We start from the raw sequence: 20,477 nt of genomic DNA, 5'->3' as shown, positions 1-20,477 counted from the left end.
GTAATTATTGTTATTGCTATAACGCAGTGGCCTGCGGTCAGGGGAGGCAGGTGATGGCACGGTCTCACCTGCCATCATAAAAGGGAAAAAAATGAATAATGCAGAAATAAGTGCTAATTTATCCAGTGATGTGTATTATTTGGTTATTTTCCCTGTAACGTTACCAATTTTACATTATTTTTACACATAATCGCTGAATATTCACATTTACTGCTGAAATACTGAGAAGAGAATGCTGTGAGTCACCAGCCAGTGGTTTGACTAGCTGCGCTGGCATGCTATACAGTGAGACCGTAATGCTATCTCTCTATATGTCGTTCAAACACGTTTGCTCTCTGAACTAAGTTTCTATAATTTAGCTAATATAAATAATGTACAATGTTTTTTTTGTCAACAACTGCATGTGTGTAACTTCTGTCTTCAATTGAGCGGTCCTGAAACCGCTGAGATAAGGCACAAAGTGAGACATGCACTCATGCCTCATGGTAGGGGGCGCTGGTGATCCCAGGGATTCAGCCGAGGAGTCTTCTTCCTCGGCCATAGAATTGACAGCAGACTACAATCTATAGTCAGTGAGTGAAGTGCAGCCATTCATTTGTTTTCCGCTCGCCTTGCCTTACTATAAAAAAATGGATTACTTAACTCAAATTTTTTTAATGCTTTTGTTCAGAAGGAGCTGTGAATGGACTTCATTTCTAACTAAACATAACATATAAAGAAAACATGTACGTAACAACAAATCACGATACTGGGTATTTCTGATGGAGCTTTCACTGTATGGTGAAATAATCCCAATTGGGCTCCACGTCTGATGTGTTCTGTTTTTATGTAAGACACACCGTATACAGGTCTCTAGACAAAGTTCTGCTTCCGCTCATTAATCAGTTGTTCTTGATTCATGCTCGGAAAGTAAGCCAAGTGATCAGGAGTTTTTTCATGCAGGAGGAAGAATCCTATCTGTTAGATCTTACCAGCAAAACTATGGGAGGCACAACAGAATCTCATCTCTTGTGTCAGCTTTTCTTCCACACTGTGATATTCCCATGGGAACACATTTCTGCTGCGCGAATCACAGTCAGATCAGTGCGGGCTGTTTTTTATCTGGACATGAAAGAAGGGAAGATGGAAGAGGGAGGTGTAAAAGGGAGATACAGGGGAAGAGCAAAGAGCGGAAGGGCTCCACTGGGGATTATAATACCTGAAATTCACTGGGCGGCCTCTTGAATCTAGCTCAGTCACCATTGTTTCACGAGCGAGTATTTGTACTTATCCTTGTTACGTCCTGTGCTTGGCTGTTTTCTCTTTGTCTCTCCCAGATTGAGTAAATTAAGTGTTTGCGTTGTTTTGTGTATGGCACAGCTGGTGTTAGAGCACATCTAGGTATTTTGTTATTAGTTTAGTCATTTTCTCCTCTGGTCAACACTAGTGTTGATGTTTGATAGCATCTCTGCTTTGTTTCAGGTCAGGAACTCTGTTATTACTGTTCTGCTGAAGGTGTAGAAGTCTTAATAAAACTAGTGTGCTAGTGTGTTACAGATTCTGTGGATCTTTGGTTTTTGCAGCAAATAAATGGTTTACTTGATTGGCAGACAACAACATGAAACAACAAGGACAAGAGCTGTTATCTCTCCATACCCTGAGCCCCCCCATCTTTACTCACGCTCAGGAACAAAAAATGCACAGATGTGCTTTATCCACATGCGGTATGACTTTCACCGCCGACTGATGCCCGTTGTCTGAAGGACAGACTCATTTCAAATCCTCAGTGTCCCAGTGGACATGTTCTGCTGCCCACCGTGCTCCACTGTCCTTCAGCAATGTCCTGCAATGGAAGTAGATAAACAATGGCAACAAACAGTCACTCCCACCAGCATTGATCGGGGCCCCCCTTTCACCAACAACGCCACATTGATTCCACCTACACTCAATTTATATGAAAGCCCCCTGCTCCACCTCCCCTTTCTACCAAGACTGACAAAAATGATAAATGACCCACCTCTTCCTTCCTCTGCCACCACCTCCCTGTGCCTTGCATTGGCTGTCCAAAGGACTACAAACCCATTTCTCCCCTCAGGAATACAATAGAGTGAGCTCTTTCTTTTCTCCAAACCTTTATCTACTCAGGGTACGACAAGGGGATTATTCACTCCCTCTGTAATTTTCCATAAGTAGTGTAATTTTCACCAGGCCACCATATGGATTATGTCAAACCATCACAAACAACCAGTGAAGGAAATTATCATGCATTTCAGTCACACACCGCTGGATGTCATCTCCTGTGGCTGCTGGCTGATTGTATGCAATGTCACTCAAAGATGAGATATGACACAGAGCTTCCAGAGCGGAGTTAGATGTTTGTCTCTTGTTATCTTAATCAGTACATTCTGTTATTATGACTTTGATTGGTTTCTAATTAATTTGTCCACTTTGAAGTCACAGGAATTAGACTGCTGTGATTTCAAACATGACATCCTGGCTGCTTGGATGTGTTGTCATTTGCAGATGATGGTTTGAACGTGTGTCTGAAGCTGCAATTTACTGCATAATTTTCCATGTTCCTTTTTTTCTGTAACGTCCTTGAATGCTTTGCAGCTCCTCATAAGGTTCTGCGCTTTACAAATGATTCCTGCTTTTGCGTAATATTTTCATTGTACAGATTTAGTGTCCCCATGCTTCTAAGTGGGGCGCCGAGTGTCTAAAAATAGAAGAATGAAGCCGCTAGTGGTTAGCTTGGGAAGACGGTGCACATATATGTGTATTGTGCTTTTTTACATTACCTGGAGATGATCGAGGATATTGATGAGTTGCTTCCACTCTGGCCAAACACACTGGGGAGTAATAACACTGAAGAGAGCCTCCATTTCACATTTCAGCTCTACTGTTCCCTAATGACCCCACCCCACTCAGTCTCCGCCCGCAATAGTTTTCTCAAGGCTCCTCCAGCTTATCTACACCTTCCACCATATGAGGTAATACATTTTACACTTCCTGCTACTCTTAGATCCATCTTACATGAGATCTCACATTAAAAAGAAAGGGAGGTTCTGCAACCTAGTCTAAGATGAAAAGGACTCTGAGAGTGTCATGTATATTTAATCCATGCCCTTTATGTTTTTACTCATCTTGATTCTAATCATCCCTACATTACATGAATGTATAATCATGCTGTCATGGAGGACGATGCCTCTTGTGGATGTTATCCAAATTGATTCTGTGAATAGAAGGGGTTGATGCACGTTATAGTAGTAATACAGAAAATCAAGATTCTTTCTAAATGTCATGTCATTGAACACACTTAAGCTGCATTTTCCTTGGTCTCAGGAAAAGATTGCTCTTGCACTTTCTGCCATTACTATGTCTATGAATAACATTGCAATCATGTCAATTACAACAGTGCCGGGGCCAATTGTTTCAAGTACAGCCCTGAGATGTCATTGGAGGGGTATGGCCAAATTGAGAAAAGGCATTTTTCTGCCGTGCAATTGCCTCAGTGGTGAGGACAGTAAATTCAGGTCCTGAAAATTGATGTGATAATTCAGCTGCATGGTTTCGTAGGGGGAAATGGTTTGAAAGTGACTTTCTGCAGAATTAGAAGGCAAACGTACATTTCCCTTCAGACTCCTCTGTCCTTCACACAGTGTCATGAATTCAATTGATGAGACGGAGGGAGAGTGACGTGTCAGTGTAAATGTTTGCAGCTAAAATGAAACTGTCTGCTTGTGCATTCAGATTTGCTGCAGGGTGGGAGGCGGAAGCTGACATGAGGATCTGGAGTTGTGCTCCATATTATTCCACGGCCTGAGCCTTTAATCATTGCAGCCACAATGAATGCATAAAATGGAATTCAAATTTCAGATTGATTGATTCTGTATTGATGAATGCCAAGCTCGGATTAAGTCAAAAAACCTGCAAATGTAGCTTTTAAATGTTACCTCTCAAACAAGCCTCATCCATGCTCCTTTCATGTCTCTTGCTTTAGATGTGCTCCTAAAGAAATGACAAAATGTTCACTTCTTGAAGTCTAATCTCTTCCTGGGAATGGCAGGCTGAATGCAAATGCAGAAATTTACTTTTGCTTTGCCTCTTGCACCTTGTTGGGGAGAATATGTGGTGGTAACTCTTGACATCGGTTGCAACATCTCTGCAACTGTGGATTCTAGATTTGTCACCTCCTCATATATAAATTAAATCCTCTCCATGAGTGATTTATGTTGTATACAATAATTCTGGGAGCAGATGTACACAGTGCAATATAATGTTCAGGCCTCAACTACGTCATCCTATTGTGTCTCATTTTTAAGCCCCACAAGGCATCTCACCCATGAACAGAGCTGGCATAGGCATAACTGTTACTGTTTGTAATGTCAGGTTTAACAGGATTACAGATTAGGGATTACGCTGGTGTCATTCCTAACTATTTAACCTTGACCCATACTAGTGTATATGTCAACCATACTGGCTTGTTTTTGTGTTTCTAAGGTGTTATTTGAACTAAAGCTTATTAATATTGGTTTAGGAGTAAAACAAAACACTTGTACTTTCTAATGAGGTCATTTAGATTGCAGATCCTCTCATGAGTGTCTAGGGTTTGTCTCTGCTGTGATTGTATATGGATATTTTTGTACGAAAGTGGCTCACTGAGGTGACAACATTAGCCTTTTTTAATGAGTGTTATCTACATTGCAGCCTTCTCCCTATTTCAGAACACTATTCAAAGCCGACCTGTCCATGGGGGACGTTGGGCAGTCGGTGTCTGCTGTGATTGACCTACGAGACCATCTGTGGTTAAATGTTAAAGCCGGACCCACCTGTCTATTTAGGGTGTTTTTTGTCAGTGGGGTCACCTGCAGCTAGTCAAGCTGTGGCTGACAGCGTCAATGCACCGACTGTCCTTCCGAACTCAGACATTTGGTCTCATTCACACCTCTCAAAGTGCAATGGCAGTGTCAGGGAGTGAGCAGGAGGTGCAGGGCTACATATGGCCAACCTTGTGGTGTTTATCCAGGGAGTTGTTACAGCTGAGGTCCAGGGTCTGTCCCCCTGCTCCTCGTCATCTCTCATTAATCTGGCGGTACGGTTCGAGGCTGTTTCCCATGATGTAGAGGGAGCAGGTTTGGGTGACCACCCACCCTGAGGAAAAGCATTAGTATGTTCTCTCAGCCGTCACCTCCTATTGTTTATACCACCACTTCACTCTGTCGCCATCTTTCAGCTGCCATAAAATCATGTAGGAATTAGTTGACGTTTTCTAAGCCATGAGATTGATGGTTGCCTTTTGGGTGATTTTCATACTTTTGCCACCAATCTGGGTTTTTTTCTCTTTTTGCTGCTGCCTCCCATTTTGGAACACCATGTGCACAATTGCAGAGTTGGCAGTGTTGGCACAGATATGCGTCAGTCTCCAGCTACCTCTCTTTTATGCATTAATTGAGATACACAAAATTAATCCATTCTCTGTCCAGCTTTTGGCTGTTCCTTACCTGACAAGTTTGTCTGCTGGCCATACCTCTAACCAGCTTCTACTAAACATGAAATATTCATGTGCTCTTTTATTCCTCTGCATTTTTGCATCTATTAATCTGAAGGAAGGAGGGCGAAAGAAGGAGATGTTTGCGGTTGTATGTGGGACTCACCTAAGGCGTACATGGCATTGTAAATAGAAGACACATTAGGTGCGATGGGCTTGCAGACATTCGAGATCCATTAGCCATTATTCAGTCAGTGCGATATCCTCATCTCCATTATAGTCTAATGTATTGTTCTCTCTATTTAGCTGGTCTGATCGCAGAGCTGTAGTTTCACACTTGGGGCCTTGGGAGCTTTTCCATCTATTTTTTTTTTCAACTTGTATTCTCTTACTCTCACACTCAGGCAATCACTCATTTTCTTTCTTGTCCCCCTTCTTCCTTCAGCTGTAGTTCTTTACATCTCAGTCTGGAGGTCACCATTGGGAGGCAGTCAATGCTGCTAGGAATCAAGCAATTATTGAGATTTTCTCAGCGTCCGATCTGTTTGGGTTATGTTGCTATTTACTGTGATTTACTTCCAAGCCACATTGACAGTTGCAGCCAGAGCTTGTCTCCTAGCAGACAAAGATCTTCATTTTAATGAATCATTAAATAGCCTTACAATGTCACCTGTCTTGAGACTGGAGCTGGGCAATGTGGGTTTACGTCATTGTTGCCATGTTAATCGTCAATTGATTGTTCAATATATAACATTGTAGGCTGAAAGCATTTTTCAAAATCATTTGTAAGCATTTTAAACAGATATCCATCTGCTAAGACTTTGTGGTACTTGCTCATAATTATAAAATTTACCATTGTAGAAGAAGGCCGGAACATATCAAAAATACAGTCCCGATCATGCTGAAACAGCTTATCTATTATCTATTGCCTGGCAATTTTGACCAATAGCGATGCCATTGACCAATATTTTTTATGGTAGGGGACTGGTAACCATTCTTGTCTCATGCATGATGTGCACAAGGACATTGACTGTAATAAAAATGTAAGAAATGCAGCAGTGCACAAAGAGGCATTTTGAAGGTATCATTTTACAGCATCTTAAATACAAATAAATGAAAGAGAAATGTATCCAACAGATCGGTCAGTACTTAAAATATTCATTAGTTGCAGCAATACATTCGGCTGAAAGTCACTGAATGGTATTAAAATTACTCCCCAGGCCTCACAAGGAGTATTTGTTGATAAGAAACCTGACAACAGAATTAGGACTTGGTCTCTTGTTAAAACTTGTTTCTCCTATCTGCTCTTTTGTTTCACTATTTTCAGTAGCATTGGCTTCTTGTGACTAATTTGACACTGATATGCCACAGCACAATCCCTGGCTTCAGCAGAAAAGAACAAACAAGGTACTGGTGGGATCATCAAGTGACCAGGGCTGTTGGTTTATGTCTGCTCTGCTGTGATATATTCTCTGAAGACCCACATTTTTTGAGGTCCTCTCTATGCGTTGTTCTTTGTTTCACTGTGGAGAAAATACTTGGATGCAGCTGAGAGAAAAGGGAGCTACTTTTTCATCCATAGTACTTGCAGGGAGAATTAAAGAAACCTGTTAAGCTCAGCTGGAAGCATAGAGACGACAAAGCTGCTCACCACAATGCTGACCTTGATTATGTTTAAGTGAAATGTAAATACTGATTTCCCCTTGTTATATTGTTTGTACATTAATGTTGAGGTTAGTGATGACAGGGTTGTCCTTCAGAACTGTGTTAAAAGTAAGACATGCCTTGTCCTTCATCCACTTTAGCATTGAAAATCTGGAAAGCTCACACTGGCAGGACGTCTCATGAACATGAAGGAGTATTCATCTCTAACTTTTGTCAATATTTGTCATTTAGTTTTACATTCACGGAAACATATTAAACATATCAAAGTGTCATGTGGCTGGTTGTTACACTAGATACAATGAGACTTTTTTTTAAAAATTCTCGATACGTTTCCTTGATTTCAACTGAATTTGAAAGCAAGAAAAGTGTACCATGATTGCTGAAAGTTCATGAAGTACATAGAGCTTTACTTGTTTCTGAAGTGTAAAAGCCAACTCTTAGTGGTTATTAGCCCACTTAGCTGCTTAATAGCACTCCTGATGGCTGATTCAGTTCCTGGGTCATGGTTGCCAAACATGAAGAGAAAACTCATCTTGATGCTGTTAATCCTTGTCATCAGATAGCCCTCTGTTGCTGCTTGAAAGAAGCAGACAGGTTGTGGTCATTGAGAGCTCCCATCAAACAGCTAGCACATCACAAATTCAAACAAAGATAAGGAAATGACTGCAGCAGATGAGGTTACAATAAGTCTATAAGAAAGACTTAGACTCTTACAGTAGATTCCTTAGGGAAATGGTGATGGAAGGGCATCTGCCATGAGCAGCGCTGACAAAGAAAATCCTCCTTGGAGTCCAGACACTGGTGCTGGTGGTGGCTGATGACTTTGCTGAGAGTGTAGTTAATGAAATGCTTTTTTTTTTTTCAATTTCCAAAGACTGAGCAGTAATGAGAAAGTGAAGGGCGATCAAAACAGTTGCATGAATGACAAAGTACATCGAGAATCATATTTAAAAAGACAGCTGCAAAATGATTGGCTATCACTAAAGATGACAATGATGACAATGGCTCATATCTCAACTGACTGCCCCAGAAAATGACAGCAATCAATGGAGGCTGAGCATACAGGAGAGGTGTGAATGACAGAATGGAATGATAAAAAACTAATGGCCAAAGTGTGCAAATGAGTTTTCCCAACTTTCTTTTCCTAAAATGTACTTTTATCTGTTAAAAGTTAGTGGTGCCCATTAGCGGTTAATGACTGTTCAAGAAGGAAGTTTATAAATCACATCACTTCCCTGTCTTTCAAACTGCCTTAAAGCATTTTGTCATTTAAATTACAAATTCAGATTGTACTATTGTAGCTGAGGTCAGGCAAAAAATATAACATGATTTTAATAGATTTATGTCTGCCTGTGTCAAAACCAATCACATGAGGCTTTGATGATGCAGTTCTATTTACAATGGAATTTAAATGTGATAGATTGTTTTGGTATGTTTATAACAGACTCCATTCTTCTCACCAGTAAACTATAATGTTAACCAATATAATAATTAACTGTAATGGTAACAAATAGATGGTTGTAGTCCAGAGGATTTACTGTGTTGAACACAGTGTGGCCACCATAGTACTTTAATGTTCCCCAGTGATAATCAGACACTAGTTTATAGTGTTGCAGATTAACCTTTGGTGGTTTTATCAAATCCAGTTTACATCTGATTTGTGTCCGATGAGTCTCAATGGGTTTGGCGGCCACTTCTTAATGTCTGAGGGTTGTGACCTGACTCTAATGTGTACCAACTGTTTAATGAATATTTGCATGTGCTTTTGTGTTTGCAGCTTGATAGCTTTCAATTTAATGGACGAATTGTTTCCATGCGTTTTGGTTTCAGATTTCATGTGGATTTCAGAGAACCGGGCGTTGAGTATCCCTGCTGGTGATTTCTCTGTGTATTCAGTCACTAACTCCTATTGGCTTAAATTGTGAATTGCTCACCTCGAGACATTGTCACTCGTATTCTTTGTCTCATTGATCCCATGGAGGCTGTTTGAAAGAAGGATTTTTGTTGTGTGTTTTGGGAAAATTGGCAGCTGTTATATTGTGTAGATGAACTTAAAATGTGGTGACACTGGTCATATCCATGGCCTCCCACAGACTGGTAATCCCACACAACCAAAGAACATGTTTTATGGTCTATAGGAGCTGACAATTTTAACTTTAACATTATTTTTTCTGTCTTGCTTTTATCCAGGTTTTTCAGTAATGAGAGTCGAATCCAAAGGGAATGGTGCTGCTGAGATGACCTGTGTGCCCTTTGCGTTTCCTGAGAGATCATTCTCCAATCAAAAGTGTGGAGCGAAATCTGTCTGGGACATGGTTGGCAGGTTCAAATGATGGATGGGTGATGGAGTCTTCCATCATCTCTCTTCACCAGTGACTCGGCCTGTCAGCCCCTCTCCTCCCCCTGAGGCATAAGTGTGTACCAGCAGTCGAAGGCCCCCTACTTCTCTGCCATGGTGACATAAGCAGCGCTGCAGTATGAGGGAGAGCCAGCGTGAGACCATCTCATTTCTATCTCCTGTAGCTGCTGCAGCTGCTACCTTAACACTCTCTGTATTTAGTGCCATAACAAGACTGACTTAATTGTGAATTTTCACAATCATCGATAGTGATCTGCATCAAAAAGACTGTATCCAAGGCGCGTTACTGGGCCAGTGGGTTGGGCCGGCACGGCGTGAGACGATGCTGGGATGTGTGACACGAGTCCGTCGGCTGGTCCGTCACCTCCCCTTGCAGACTTCCCTCCTACTCCTCTTCCTCTTCTGCACTGTCAGCGTCTTCATCTCCGCCTACTTCCTCTATGGTGTCAAGAGGGAACTGGAGCCATCGGCTGGGGCTGTGTCAGGGGCCGAGGGAGCATCTGCAGACTCCGATGACCCAAGGGTCACACCATCACGCCTGCTACCTTTGCGGAGCGTTTCAGGAGGCCCCGGGGTGGATGCTGGAGGGGCCAGGACAGATCCAGTGGTTCTGGTGTTTGTGGAAAGCCAGTATTCTCAATTGGGTCAGGAGATCGTTGCAATCTTGGAGTCTGGCCGGTTCAGATACCGGACTGAGATTTCTCCCGGGAAGGGGGACATGCCCACATTGACAGACAAAGAGAGAGGCCGCTTCACACTGGTGATTTACGAGAACATTCTCAAGTATGTTAACTTGGATGCCTGGAACCGAGAGCTACTTGACAAGTATTGTGTGGAATATGGAGTGGGCATCATTGGTTTCTTCAAGGTCAGGACAGCACCACATGACCCTAACCCCCAACACAAACATGCACGCACACACACACATCACTATGCTGTCCGTCCTCTCACTCACACCCTCTAACCTGTCCATCTGGTTTCAGCATCTACAGGAGATTGGATTCATAGGGCTGAATAGAACTGCCTGTTTCAAAACACTCAGTCCCACAACTCTGGTTCTCTTACATTGTTTCTTGTTTATCTTTATTCTGCAGTCTCCCCAACTCCAATCTCCTCTTTCTCTCCATTTGTTTTCCCCTTTTGTTTAGTTTCTCATCAATATTTGTATGTATCTTTATCTTCCTGTAGCTCTTATTCTTTTCTCTTTTTCTATGTCTCTCTCAGTAATCCCAAGATGGGCCTGTTTGCCCAAGGCCTTGTTTCCAGGTTTTATGGATTTAATTACTATCTTTGAGACATGGACAGAATATAGAAGGAGTTGTGAGTGCAAGGATGGTGCTGCAGTGGTGTTCAGCTGTGTAGTTGAATGTTAGGAAAGGCTGCCTGATTCCACAGGTTGTCTAAAAACTGCAGTGGTGGGGGTCACATTATGAGCATGTTGACATATCGGCATTAATTACAATATATAAAATTGCAAAAATGAATGAGTCTATTAGCAGCTATGCCTATGTTAAATGTAATATCATGCACTAATAGGCTTAGAAAATTACTTCCCCTCCATGACGGCATGAGTGGACCTGACTACAATTACATTTTTTGCTTATGAACAGTCATTTTTATATTGTATTCTTATGGCATTTATGACAAGTTTAGCCCTATCCTTTCAATAGCAACTTCAGCGATGTCAAACAAATAAATTTAAAAACACAATCCAGAGGAGAGAGTAGGTGCACTTTCATATCGAAGTGCAACATGAACAAGGCTTTATTATTTCAGTTTCTGCTGTAGGATGATATGAGTTTAGAAAAGCACAATTAGATGGCTCTGACATTCTTTTCAGCTAACAGGAAAAAATACTGGGAGCTCGTCTACACAGGAACATATTGCTCATTATCCACAAACCATGTTCCATGGGATGTCGAGTGAATAATAATGCTTTGTACTTTCATAGTTGTCTGTCTGTTATCTCAAAGCCTGATCATGAACAAGTTTGGTCACCCTGAAAACCCAGGGTGTGTAACCATAAAGTCTAACATGTGTACCGGCTTCCAGAGACACAACAATTACTCTGGAAATAAGCAGTGCGGTAACTGATGCTTGTATATATATGATGTCAGCTTCTTAAAAATGTCTGTATGAGTATTTCATGTTGAGAGTGTAGGAATAAGGGATCACTGTACAATAATAAAATGAAGTTTCTGAGGGAGTTTGGAATAAAACCAGTAAGACAATAAATTATTATACTTCCTGCAAGGAGGGTATTTGTTTGAAACCGATTATAGACCATTCAAAAATCCTCAAAACCTTTGGAGAGTGTTTCACACTGAAGTTAACTAAAAAAAACAAATATAATAAGGAAAAATGTAACATTTCAATTTAAAAATGGATTTATTCATGAGTTAGCATGCACCTTACATTTTATTCTTAATGATAGATTTTCCATATTTTGTTTGCAACACTCATCAAATGGTCCCAGTTTGTGGCAAACATTGTCATAGTTATCACATGAATATGTTTTTGTGTTTTGAGTTTTAAGGACAGAAGAAAGAAAGTTCCTATTTTATCTCCCTTGAGTAGAAAGAAAATCTTGGTATTATCTAGCAGGAGAGATGTAAGAGAAACAGAATATTCCGAATTTAAGAAAATTTCTGTGATTAATTGATCATTGAGCCCTCAATCTTGAATGATAGGACAGAACCAAAGGATGTTTCATTTTAACCGGAATCTGAGACAGGTGGTTGAGAATAGCAGGTAGAAGCTGCTTTGTGTCTTCATGTTTGAGCAGGCCTAACCTCACATGATTGGAGAAATGAGGTCATTCTAATGTGTATTTAATACATGTCTGTCTTATTCATTCTGGTTGATGAGGAATCTGTCCTTTCTCTCGATCAGGCCAATGAGAACAGCCTCCTGAGTGCACAGCTGAAAGGATTCCCCCTCTTCCTTCATTCTAACTTGGGCTTAAAGGACTGTACAGTCAATCCCAAGTCCCCTCTGCTCTTCATCACTCGATCTGGCCAGCCCCTGCCAGGTCCCCTCCCTGGGGATGACTGGACCGTTTTCCAGTCCAACCACTCAACCTATGAGCCTGTGCTGCTGGCCAAAACCCAATCAGCAGAGAGCATTGCATCAATGGGGCAGAATGCTGCTCTGCTCCCATCAGTGGTGCAGGACTTGGGACTTCATGATGGGATCCAGAGGGTCCTGTTTGGCAATAACCTGGGCTTCTGGCTACACAAGCTGGTGTTTGTGGATGCTGTGGCCTTTCTTACAGGGAAGAGGCTCTCGTTGTCTCTGGAGCGCTACATCCTGGTGGATATAGATGACATCTTTGTTGGCAAAGAGGGTACACGCATGAAGGTGCCTGATGTAAAGGTGGGTTGGTGTGTTCCTGAGAATCAACTATGTCACTATGGAATTCGACCTCACTTTTGTATTCATCAACCAGTGTTTTCCGAAATGTAAAAGTTGCCTCACGCTATCCTCTGCCAGTCATACAGAAACCAAACCCCTTCTTCTCGCTTCTCTTCTTGTATTGAAGGCTTTTGTCCCAGTAGGCTGCTCAAAGCTGACAGGCCCCGCTGCTCACACTGTCACAGAAGCTCCACAGCAATGAATATTTCAACGGCCCAAAGGCATACAAAGAATGTTGAAAAGCTCCTTGCTTGTGTCCCTTCAGAGCAGACCACCCTCATGTGGAGGCAGGATATAAGAAAACATTATGGAAGAATCATCAAGGCCTCCTGACTGGAAGCGCAATGCTAGGCTTTTAGGAAGGAATCACCGTGACTAGACACAGAAATGGGAGAGTTACAGAGGGTGTGTGCTGGGAGTCTCATCCAGCATCAAATGAGACAAACATATGAATCAGAAGAGGGAAATATATCAAACAGAATGAAGGAGGAGTGAGGCAACTGGGAGTGGATGTTTGATGTTTAGAGAAAGTTGCACAATGAAATATGCATGTGGGCATATATGCGCCTGGGCATTCACACTTCTTCATTAATGCACCTTTGCACCAATATCAGCACAGCATGTATTGACTCACTCACATTTCCTCCAACTGTTTCAGGCCCTGCTGGAGACACAAAGGGAGTTGCGCACTCATGTGCCCAATTTCACCTTCAATCTGGGGTTCTCAGGAAAATTCTTTCACGCCGGTAAGAGGCAACCTGTGAAACAAAATTTACTTTGGTTTACGAGACCAGAGACACAGCATTATATCTAAACTGAAGCAGTTTATACTTCTTGGGTTGAAAGTTTTAATTGACATATTTTGACATATGTCAGGTTCTCACTCATTATTCGTCACGTCTAAACTTCATTATCTCTTGTTTTTTCCTTCATGTGCTTCACTACTTATGAAACAATTCCACCTTTTCATTTCCTCTTCATTGACTTTATTTCACCTGTGTGTTATTCAACATCCATCCATTCTGGTTCTTTTCACTCCTCTCGTTCTTATCTTCATCTAACTCTCCGTGTCCTCCACTTTCTCTGTCTTTGCCACAATGACTTTTCTGTGATCCAGGATCTGAAGAGGAGGACCTGGGAGATGACCTACTACTTTCCTCTGTGAAGGAGTTCTGGTGGTTTCCTCACATGTGGAGCCACATGCAGCCCCATCTCTTCCACAACCAGTCTGTGCTGGCTGAGCAGATGTTGCTCAACAAGAATTTTGCCATGGTGAGTCACGGGGGGGTGAAGGTCACATCATGAGTCGTATTGCATTGGATGAGCTTTGGTAAGCCTTGTCCTTGCCGTAACCGTCTTTCATTTCTGCAACATGCAGTGCTAAGTAAGGTGTTTACCGTATGCTTTTCAATATATGCAAGTTTTGCAATACGTCGTCGATGAACCCCACCCCAAACTCACATTGCACTTGTTATGAAGTGATAAAATTCTGTAACTGCTCTCAGATTTTATGTCTCACACAGAACAAAAGCTGTTTCACTTAAGTATAATGCTTGTTACCTGCAGTTCCTTGTTAACAGTTCATTATGGCTATTAAAAAAATAATCCATTGTCATTAAAATTATGAAAATGTCCTCTCTTTGACATACTTGCTGTGTACTCCAAGAACAATAACCTATCCAATGGACTTTAAATAATTTAAATAATTCAACTCCTTTGCTGAGAAAAGTTGGAGCCAAATGCTGCACATCATTTAATTAAATGAAATGACCTTTGTAAAGGATCTTGATCTTTGATGATGACTTTCTTTCCAGACTTTTTCATTTCCTCTTTCTCTTGCCTCCCACCTACAACTCTAGGAGCATGGAATCCCCACTAATATGGGCTATGCGGTGGCCCCACACCATTCAGGTGTCTACCCTGTCCACATGCAGCTGTACGATGCCTGGAAGAAGGTGTGGGGCATCAAGGTGACCAGCACAGAGGAATACCCACACCTAAAGCCTGCCCGCTTCCGAAGAGGTTTCATCCACAGTGGCATTAGTGTAAGACTTCTCAGACACAAAGCATCCATAAGACCTCATTATCTTCTTACCTCTTGCCTATCGCTTCCTCTAAAGCCAGTAACCCCTTTCATGGTTTTCTTTGTCCTATATACTGCAAAATTTCTTTTAGTCAGTAATTATCTATCTATACCACCTCCAGTTCTTTTGTCTTAGTTTTACTATTACTCTTTAGTCTTACTCTAATTTTATTTCTTAAGCTGATATTGTCTTATTCTGTGTTATTCTAATAATAAATAGCCAAATATACATTTCTTTAGCAATTCCTCTGAAAGAGAAGGGGAGAATAGAGGTAGAATACAAAATGCCATAGAAATTAAATTATTCCGTTTTGCTTTTCTGTTGTATTTCGGTGTAATATTTGAGACAATAACATTGTCCGATGATCCAATCTTGCATTATGCATATGTCTGAGTAGTGGTGCCTATTTTGCCTCCGCATTATAACAAAGACTGTCATCTCTGGTAACAGTTTGGCAAATATCTTACATGTTTTGATAAAAACATGGGTAAAAATTGGCCTCCATGGGAGAATGATGAGTTGAAATCCACTGCAGACCAACAAGATTCTTCTGAGTTTTGCTACACAACTGTATGACCTTCAGTTGGTAGGGTGAATGTTCTATGGCCTTATCAGTGTTAAGTTTGAAGTCATGGGTCTCATTACATCTGACTGCAAATCTATCACAGCTTTCCACAAACAATGTATGGTCAAACATGTAGATGAAAATGTAATTTTGTGGGGATGCTTAGCTCATTCAGTTACAGGTAAAATATTCTGCTGGACCAAAACTGAGTCATTCAATAGGACAAAGATCTAAAGAACGAGAGTAATTCCATGTTTGAATTGCTCACAAGCAATAAAACTGAAGATTACGAGTGGCTTCGTCAATTTCCAGACTTGAACCCCATTGTGATGCTTTGGTGGGACCTGAAAAGAACAGTTTGCAGTTGTAGTTTGTCTGTTTTTTGTATGCAGTATTGCTGATACAGGTTGTAAATATAAAATTGGAAAAATAAATACGAACATTTAGTACAGGTAGTCCTCAGCCAATGAGCAAAACTGGTTCTGGCAGGCTGTTCGTCAGCTAAATTCTGCGTAAGCCATTTTTTATTCAATTTCAATCTATAATTGCTGTCTGGGTTCAAGTTCTTTCTGAACGGGGTTTGAATATTCTCCCTACATCTGCGTGGGTTCTTTTCCGGTTCTCTGGCTTCTGTCCACCTCCAAAAACGTGCAGTGTAGGTGTATTGGTTAAGTCAAAATTGCCCGTGTGGTGATAGGGTGTGTGTGGTGGTCTTTCGTCTTTCGTGTGGCTCAGCGGTATACCAGCAACGCACCCGTGATGTCACCCCACCTTTCACCTGCAGTCTGCTGGGATAGATTCCAGCAACCCACGTGACCTGTAAATACAGCAGTGGAAGAAAATGGATGGATAGATGATCTATAATCACCATGTGTTTTCATTTAAATACCATTGCTACTCTAAAGTAGTATTCCCCAAGACTTACCAGAAAAAAATTACAGGACATAAAAACAACACAAATGAAATGAAATACTATAGTATAGAAATGTAGCTTACCTTTGGAGTGAAGAAATAGGAGGAGGAGGGAGGAGTTATCTTTGGTGAGAGTTAAAGCGTTCATTGAGAGATCATCACGCGTACTCAGTGGTGCTGCTTGGTGTGGACTGTGACAGAAATGGGAACAACAGTTGTCGAATACGGTGGCACATGGTTGTTCATATTTACACATTTTTGTATCTTGAAGATTACCTGTTCTTGTATTTTGTGTTCAAAGAGTTTTTTTGTGTGTATATTTTAAAGTTTAATATGTGATGCGCAGCAAAGCGAAAATCAAGAGTGGGCCCCATACTTTCACTCACCACTGTAGTCGGAAAGAAAAAATGAAGCTCAATGGATTACATGAAAGAGTTTCTATAGAATTATTTCTGTCCCAGGCTGACCTTTTCCGCTGATAGGAAACAGTGCAGTCTCAGTCCAGTTTCTTTGTAGTGCTGGCATTCAGTTAGCCTGTGTGGTCTCAGAGCTATTCTCTTGTCCTTGAGATAGTGCAGTCTGAATGGATCGTCTCCACTGCTTACTGATGACTGATATTCAGTTCCCGAGACACTCAAAACTGTAAATGCATTTCCATGAATTTCCATATAGACTTGGAGTGAATAACGGGTTTGCTTTGGCTAGATGTGCTGCATAATATGAATATTAGTGAAAGCAAACAATGTGTGAAGTAACAGTCGTGAGTACTGACAACTCGGCTTTTAGCCGAGTGTTGGTGTGTTTGTCTGTGAATGCATTTTTTAAAAATTATTGTGGTCTGTGACTTTGGAAGCTATTTCTTGATTTTATCCATTTAGTGTGGTGACTTAATCTTGTGTTTGTGTTGTGTTTATATCACAGGTGCTGCCCAGGCAGACATGTGGGCTTTTCACACACACCATCTTCTATAAAGACTACCCAGGCAGTCCAAATGAGCTGGACAAGCTCATCAATGGAGGAGAGCTCTTTCTGACTGTTCTACTGAACCCTGTGAGTCAAGTCCATATCCATACAGCATTTGTCATTTGTCATACTATGTAACTGCTGGCATCAGTAGAAATGTGACACAAGGCAATGACTTTTTGGTGACTCACATACAGATATCTAGATCATGCTTTCTGTCTTACATGTCTGATAAAGTCACGTTAATCTGAGGGATTAAAATTTCCTTATTTTCAATAACTTTTGTTCTGAGATTATAAAAATCTTTTCTTACTGTATTTGCATTTTCTGACCTGGATGGTCATAAAATTCTCCATGTTGTTGTCAAGGCAGATGGAAAGTTAGAAATTTTGAATATAAGATTTAACTTTTGATCTCTTCTTGATCTGACTATCTCTGCTGAAGCCTCATGTTACCTTCAAATAGACTTCAGAGTGTAGATTTTCACACAATGAGGATAGTTTACTCGCTATGATTCGGACTGAAGGGCGACGATAAATCGTAATGGTTACATTATAGATTTATTGTATCCTACTCCTAATCCAAATGCAGTATGATATAATATAGTAAAAACATACAATTGTGGAGCTCACACTTACATCTTCAAATTCCTTCATGCCAACTTGGCGTGGTTAGCCAACTAGTCTTCTTCTACTTAGTCATTTCTTATCATTGGTATCCACCAACGGGTTCTGAGATTACACCACATTCGGCACACACAGTTTTATAGTCACAGGTCCAGGCAGCCACCTCCACAATGGAGTCACAAAACATCGTCCATTCGACCTCAATGTTCCCATCCTCCCACACAATGCAGTGTCATTTCTGCTGGAGCTAGTAGTGGTAGAGACCCCCTGGAGAGGGTAAACTTGAATGTCCCTTACTCTGGTTGTTTCTTCTGATTGACAGGTTAGCATCTTCATGACCCATCTGTCCAACTACGGGAATGATCGCCTTGGCCTTTACACCTTTAAAAGCCTCATGATGTTTGTCCAGACGTGGACCAACTTGAAGGTGCAGACCCTGCCACCTGTTCAACTGGCCCAGAAGTACTTCAGCCTCTTCCCCTCTGAGAGAGATCCACTTTGGCAGGTAAGAATTAAATGTTAATCATTATAATGTCTATTTATATGTTCCTTATTCCCCTAACATAAGCACAATGAGGAGGATATCAGAATTGGTTTAGTCCATCTGTCTGTCAATGGTTTACAGACCATACGAGTAATGTTTGTCATTTTTATAAAGCATTCTACATACAATAATGAAGCCCTGAAGTGGCACCTCATACTATTTAAGATCTTCCTGTTTACACCCCGCTTCAATGCAGTGATGTATTGTAATTGTCAGTGTTCGTGTGTTCGTCCGTAATAGTAGTATGTCCACCAAATATCTTTGTAACCGTTGCAGATAGAAAGATGAAACAAATAAGCAGATTTCTTGGGCAGCACAGGGGATGAAAATGAGATGATGACCTTGACCTTGAAGACCAGGTCAAATTCAAATTTCAACTTTTGTACACTCAGGAACTGTATAAGATAGAAAGACAAGGTAAAAGGCCAGTGTGAGTAAGACCATAGATCAAAGCTAGTGCTTTGATCAATGTCAGTAGGTCAGAGCACGAGCTTTGATCTTTGAACTATGCAAGTAGGTCAGGGTCTGAATTCAGGGGTGTCGTGGGATGTTACAGTCTGTGTTGGTTCTTGTTAATTTTTGCTTCCATTGTTACAGTTCGAATTTAGGCTCATCCTGTGAGTGGGACTTTCTTCAGATGATAACTCAAATACTGTCAAATAATCTTCATATGTCTCCATATACTTGAAAGGTTATGGTATGCTTTTTGCACCCATACTGACCCTGAAACCAAAATTGGCATTTGGTAGTTTTTCTTAAACTGAATTCCGCATATAAAATGCTGAATAATCAACACAGTAATAATGGACAATGGTATTTTAAAACAGACTGTAACTTTCCTGAGTTTATTAATGTGTACTTGTTTGAATTCTGTTGGAACTGTGTTTCTAACAAAGGTGTGTTGTCTCTTTGTGGCTACAGGATCCATGTGAGGACAAAAGGCACAAGGACATTTGGTCCAAAGAGAAAACATGTGACCGCTTTCCCAAACTGCTAGTCATTGGGCCACAAAAGACAGGTGAGACTCAGTACTTCAACATTCCCTGGTGGATGTGTTTGGAAGTGTGTTATTCTGTCATCTTGATTTTTTTACATTGTGTTTTCTTTTCTACGCCTGTAGTGGAATACACACTTTCTTAAATTTCTTGCACTTTTACTCCCATTTATGTATGTCTTTGTGTCTTCACCAATGCTTCTCTCATCGCTTTCCCAGGGACAACAGCTCTCTACTTGTTTCTTGGCATGCACCCTGACTTGACCAGTAACTACCCCAGTAAGGAGACCTTTGAAGAGATCCAGTTCTTCAATGGGCACAACTACCACAGAGGCATTGACTGGTACGAGCCCCTACAGATGCATTGATGCGCAGAAGTTTTACATGCATACAAAATGTTTCCTTCACTCATCGACGATTGAAGTAGCAATATTTTGATTATTTAGCATATTACAGAATGCTTACCACACACAGAGCTATACCCAGCCAAACTGTAAGTGTAATATAATTTTTATTTAAGTTGGGCATAAAAATATGGGATGTTTTTCACTATAGGCAAACGTTCTTCTCCCACACTTGCCGCATGCATAGACGCACACACTTGTGACATTAAGATCTTACTCTAACATCAATCAAACAGCAGCATGCATTACATTTCTACACTACATTTCAACCACAAGCCCTAAAGATTTACATAAGTAGTCAGCCTTTCCTTTTCCTGTTCCATAACTTTGTTTTGGAGCAGAATTTTTTTTTTTTTGGTCTTGGGAGAAGTCAAGAAACCTTGAACTTCAATTTTATCCTGAGAAATTATAGGTTTTACTGATTACTTTTACTGCCAAACCAATTTTTTCATGAAATTTATTAGATTGAGGATGGGTTAT

General features: G+C 41.0%; 1 protein-coding gene across 2 annotated transcripts in view; it reads left to right on the top strand.

Annotated features, from left to right (window-relative positions):
• Positions 1-20,477, top strand: part of ndst1a (N-deacetylase/N-sulfotransferase (heparan glucosaminyl) 1a) — a 45,452-nt gene that overhangs the window by 19,788 nt on the left and 5,187 nt on the right. The window contains exons 1-10 of one of the 2 annotated variants that reach the window (XM_068326127.1): positions 9,204-9,229; positions 9,323-10,359; positions 12,384-12,866; positions 13,564-13,651; positions 14,023-14,177; positions 14,765-14,950; positions 17,388-17,516; positions 18,378-18,560; positions 19,521-19,617; positions 19,813-19,936. In XM_068326127.1, coding sequence (XP_068182228.1) covers positions 9,814-10,359; positions 12,384-12,866; positions 13,564-13,651; positions 14,023-14,177; positions 14,765-14,950; positions 17,388-17,516; positions 18,378-18,560; positions 19,521-19,617; positions 19,813-19,936 — 1,991 coding nt within the window. In that variant the 5' untranslated portion in view covers positions 9,204-9,229; positions 9,323-9,813. Of the gene's footprint in view, positions 1-9,203; positions 9,230-9,322; positions 10,360-12,383; positions 12,867-13,563; positions 13,652-14,022; positions 14,178-14,764; positions 14,951-17,387; positions 17,517-18,377; positions 18,561-19,520; positions 19,618-19,812; positions 19,937-20,477 lie in introns of those variants that run through there. The other variant, XM_068326126.1, reaches the window with a different exon arrangement.

Source organism: Antennarius striatus, chromosome 10, assembly GCF_040054535.1.
Source record: "Antennarius striatus isolate MH-2024 chromosome 10, ASM4005453v1, whole genome shotgun sequence".
Classification (NCBI taxonomy): Eukaryota; Metazoa; Chordata; class Actinopteri; order Lophiiformes; family Antennariidae; genus Antennarius; species Antennarius striatus.
This window is presented reverse-complemented; position numbering and strand designations above follow the sequence as displayed.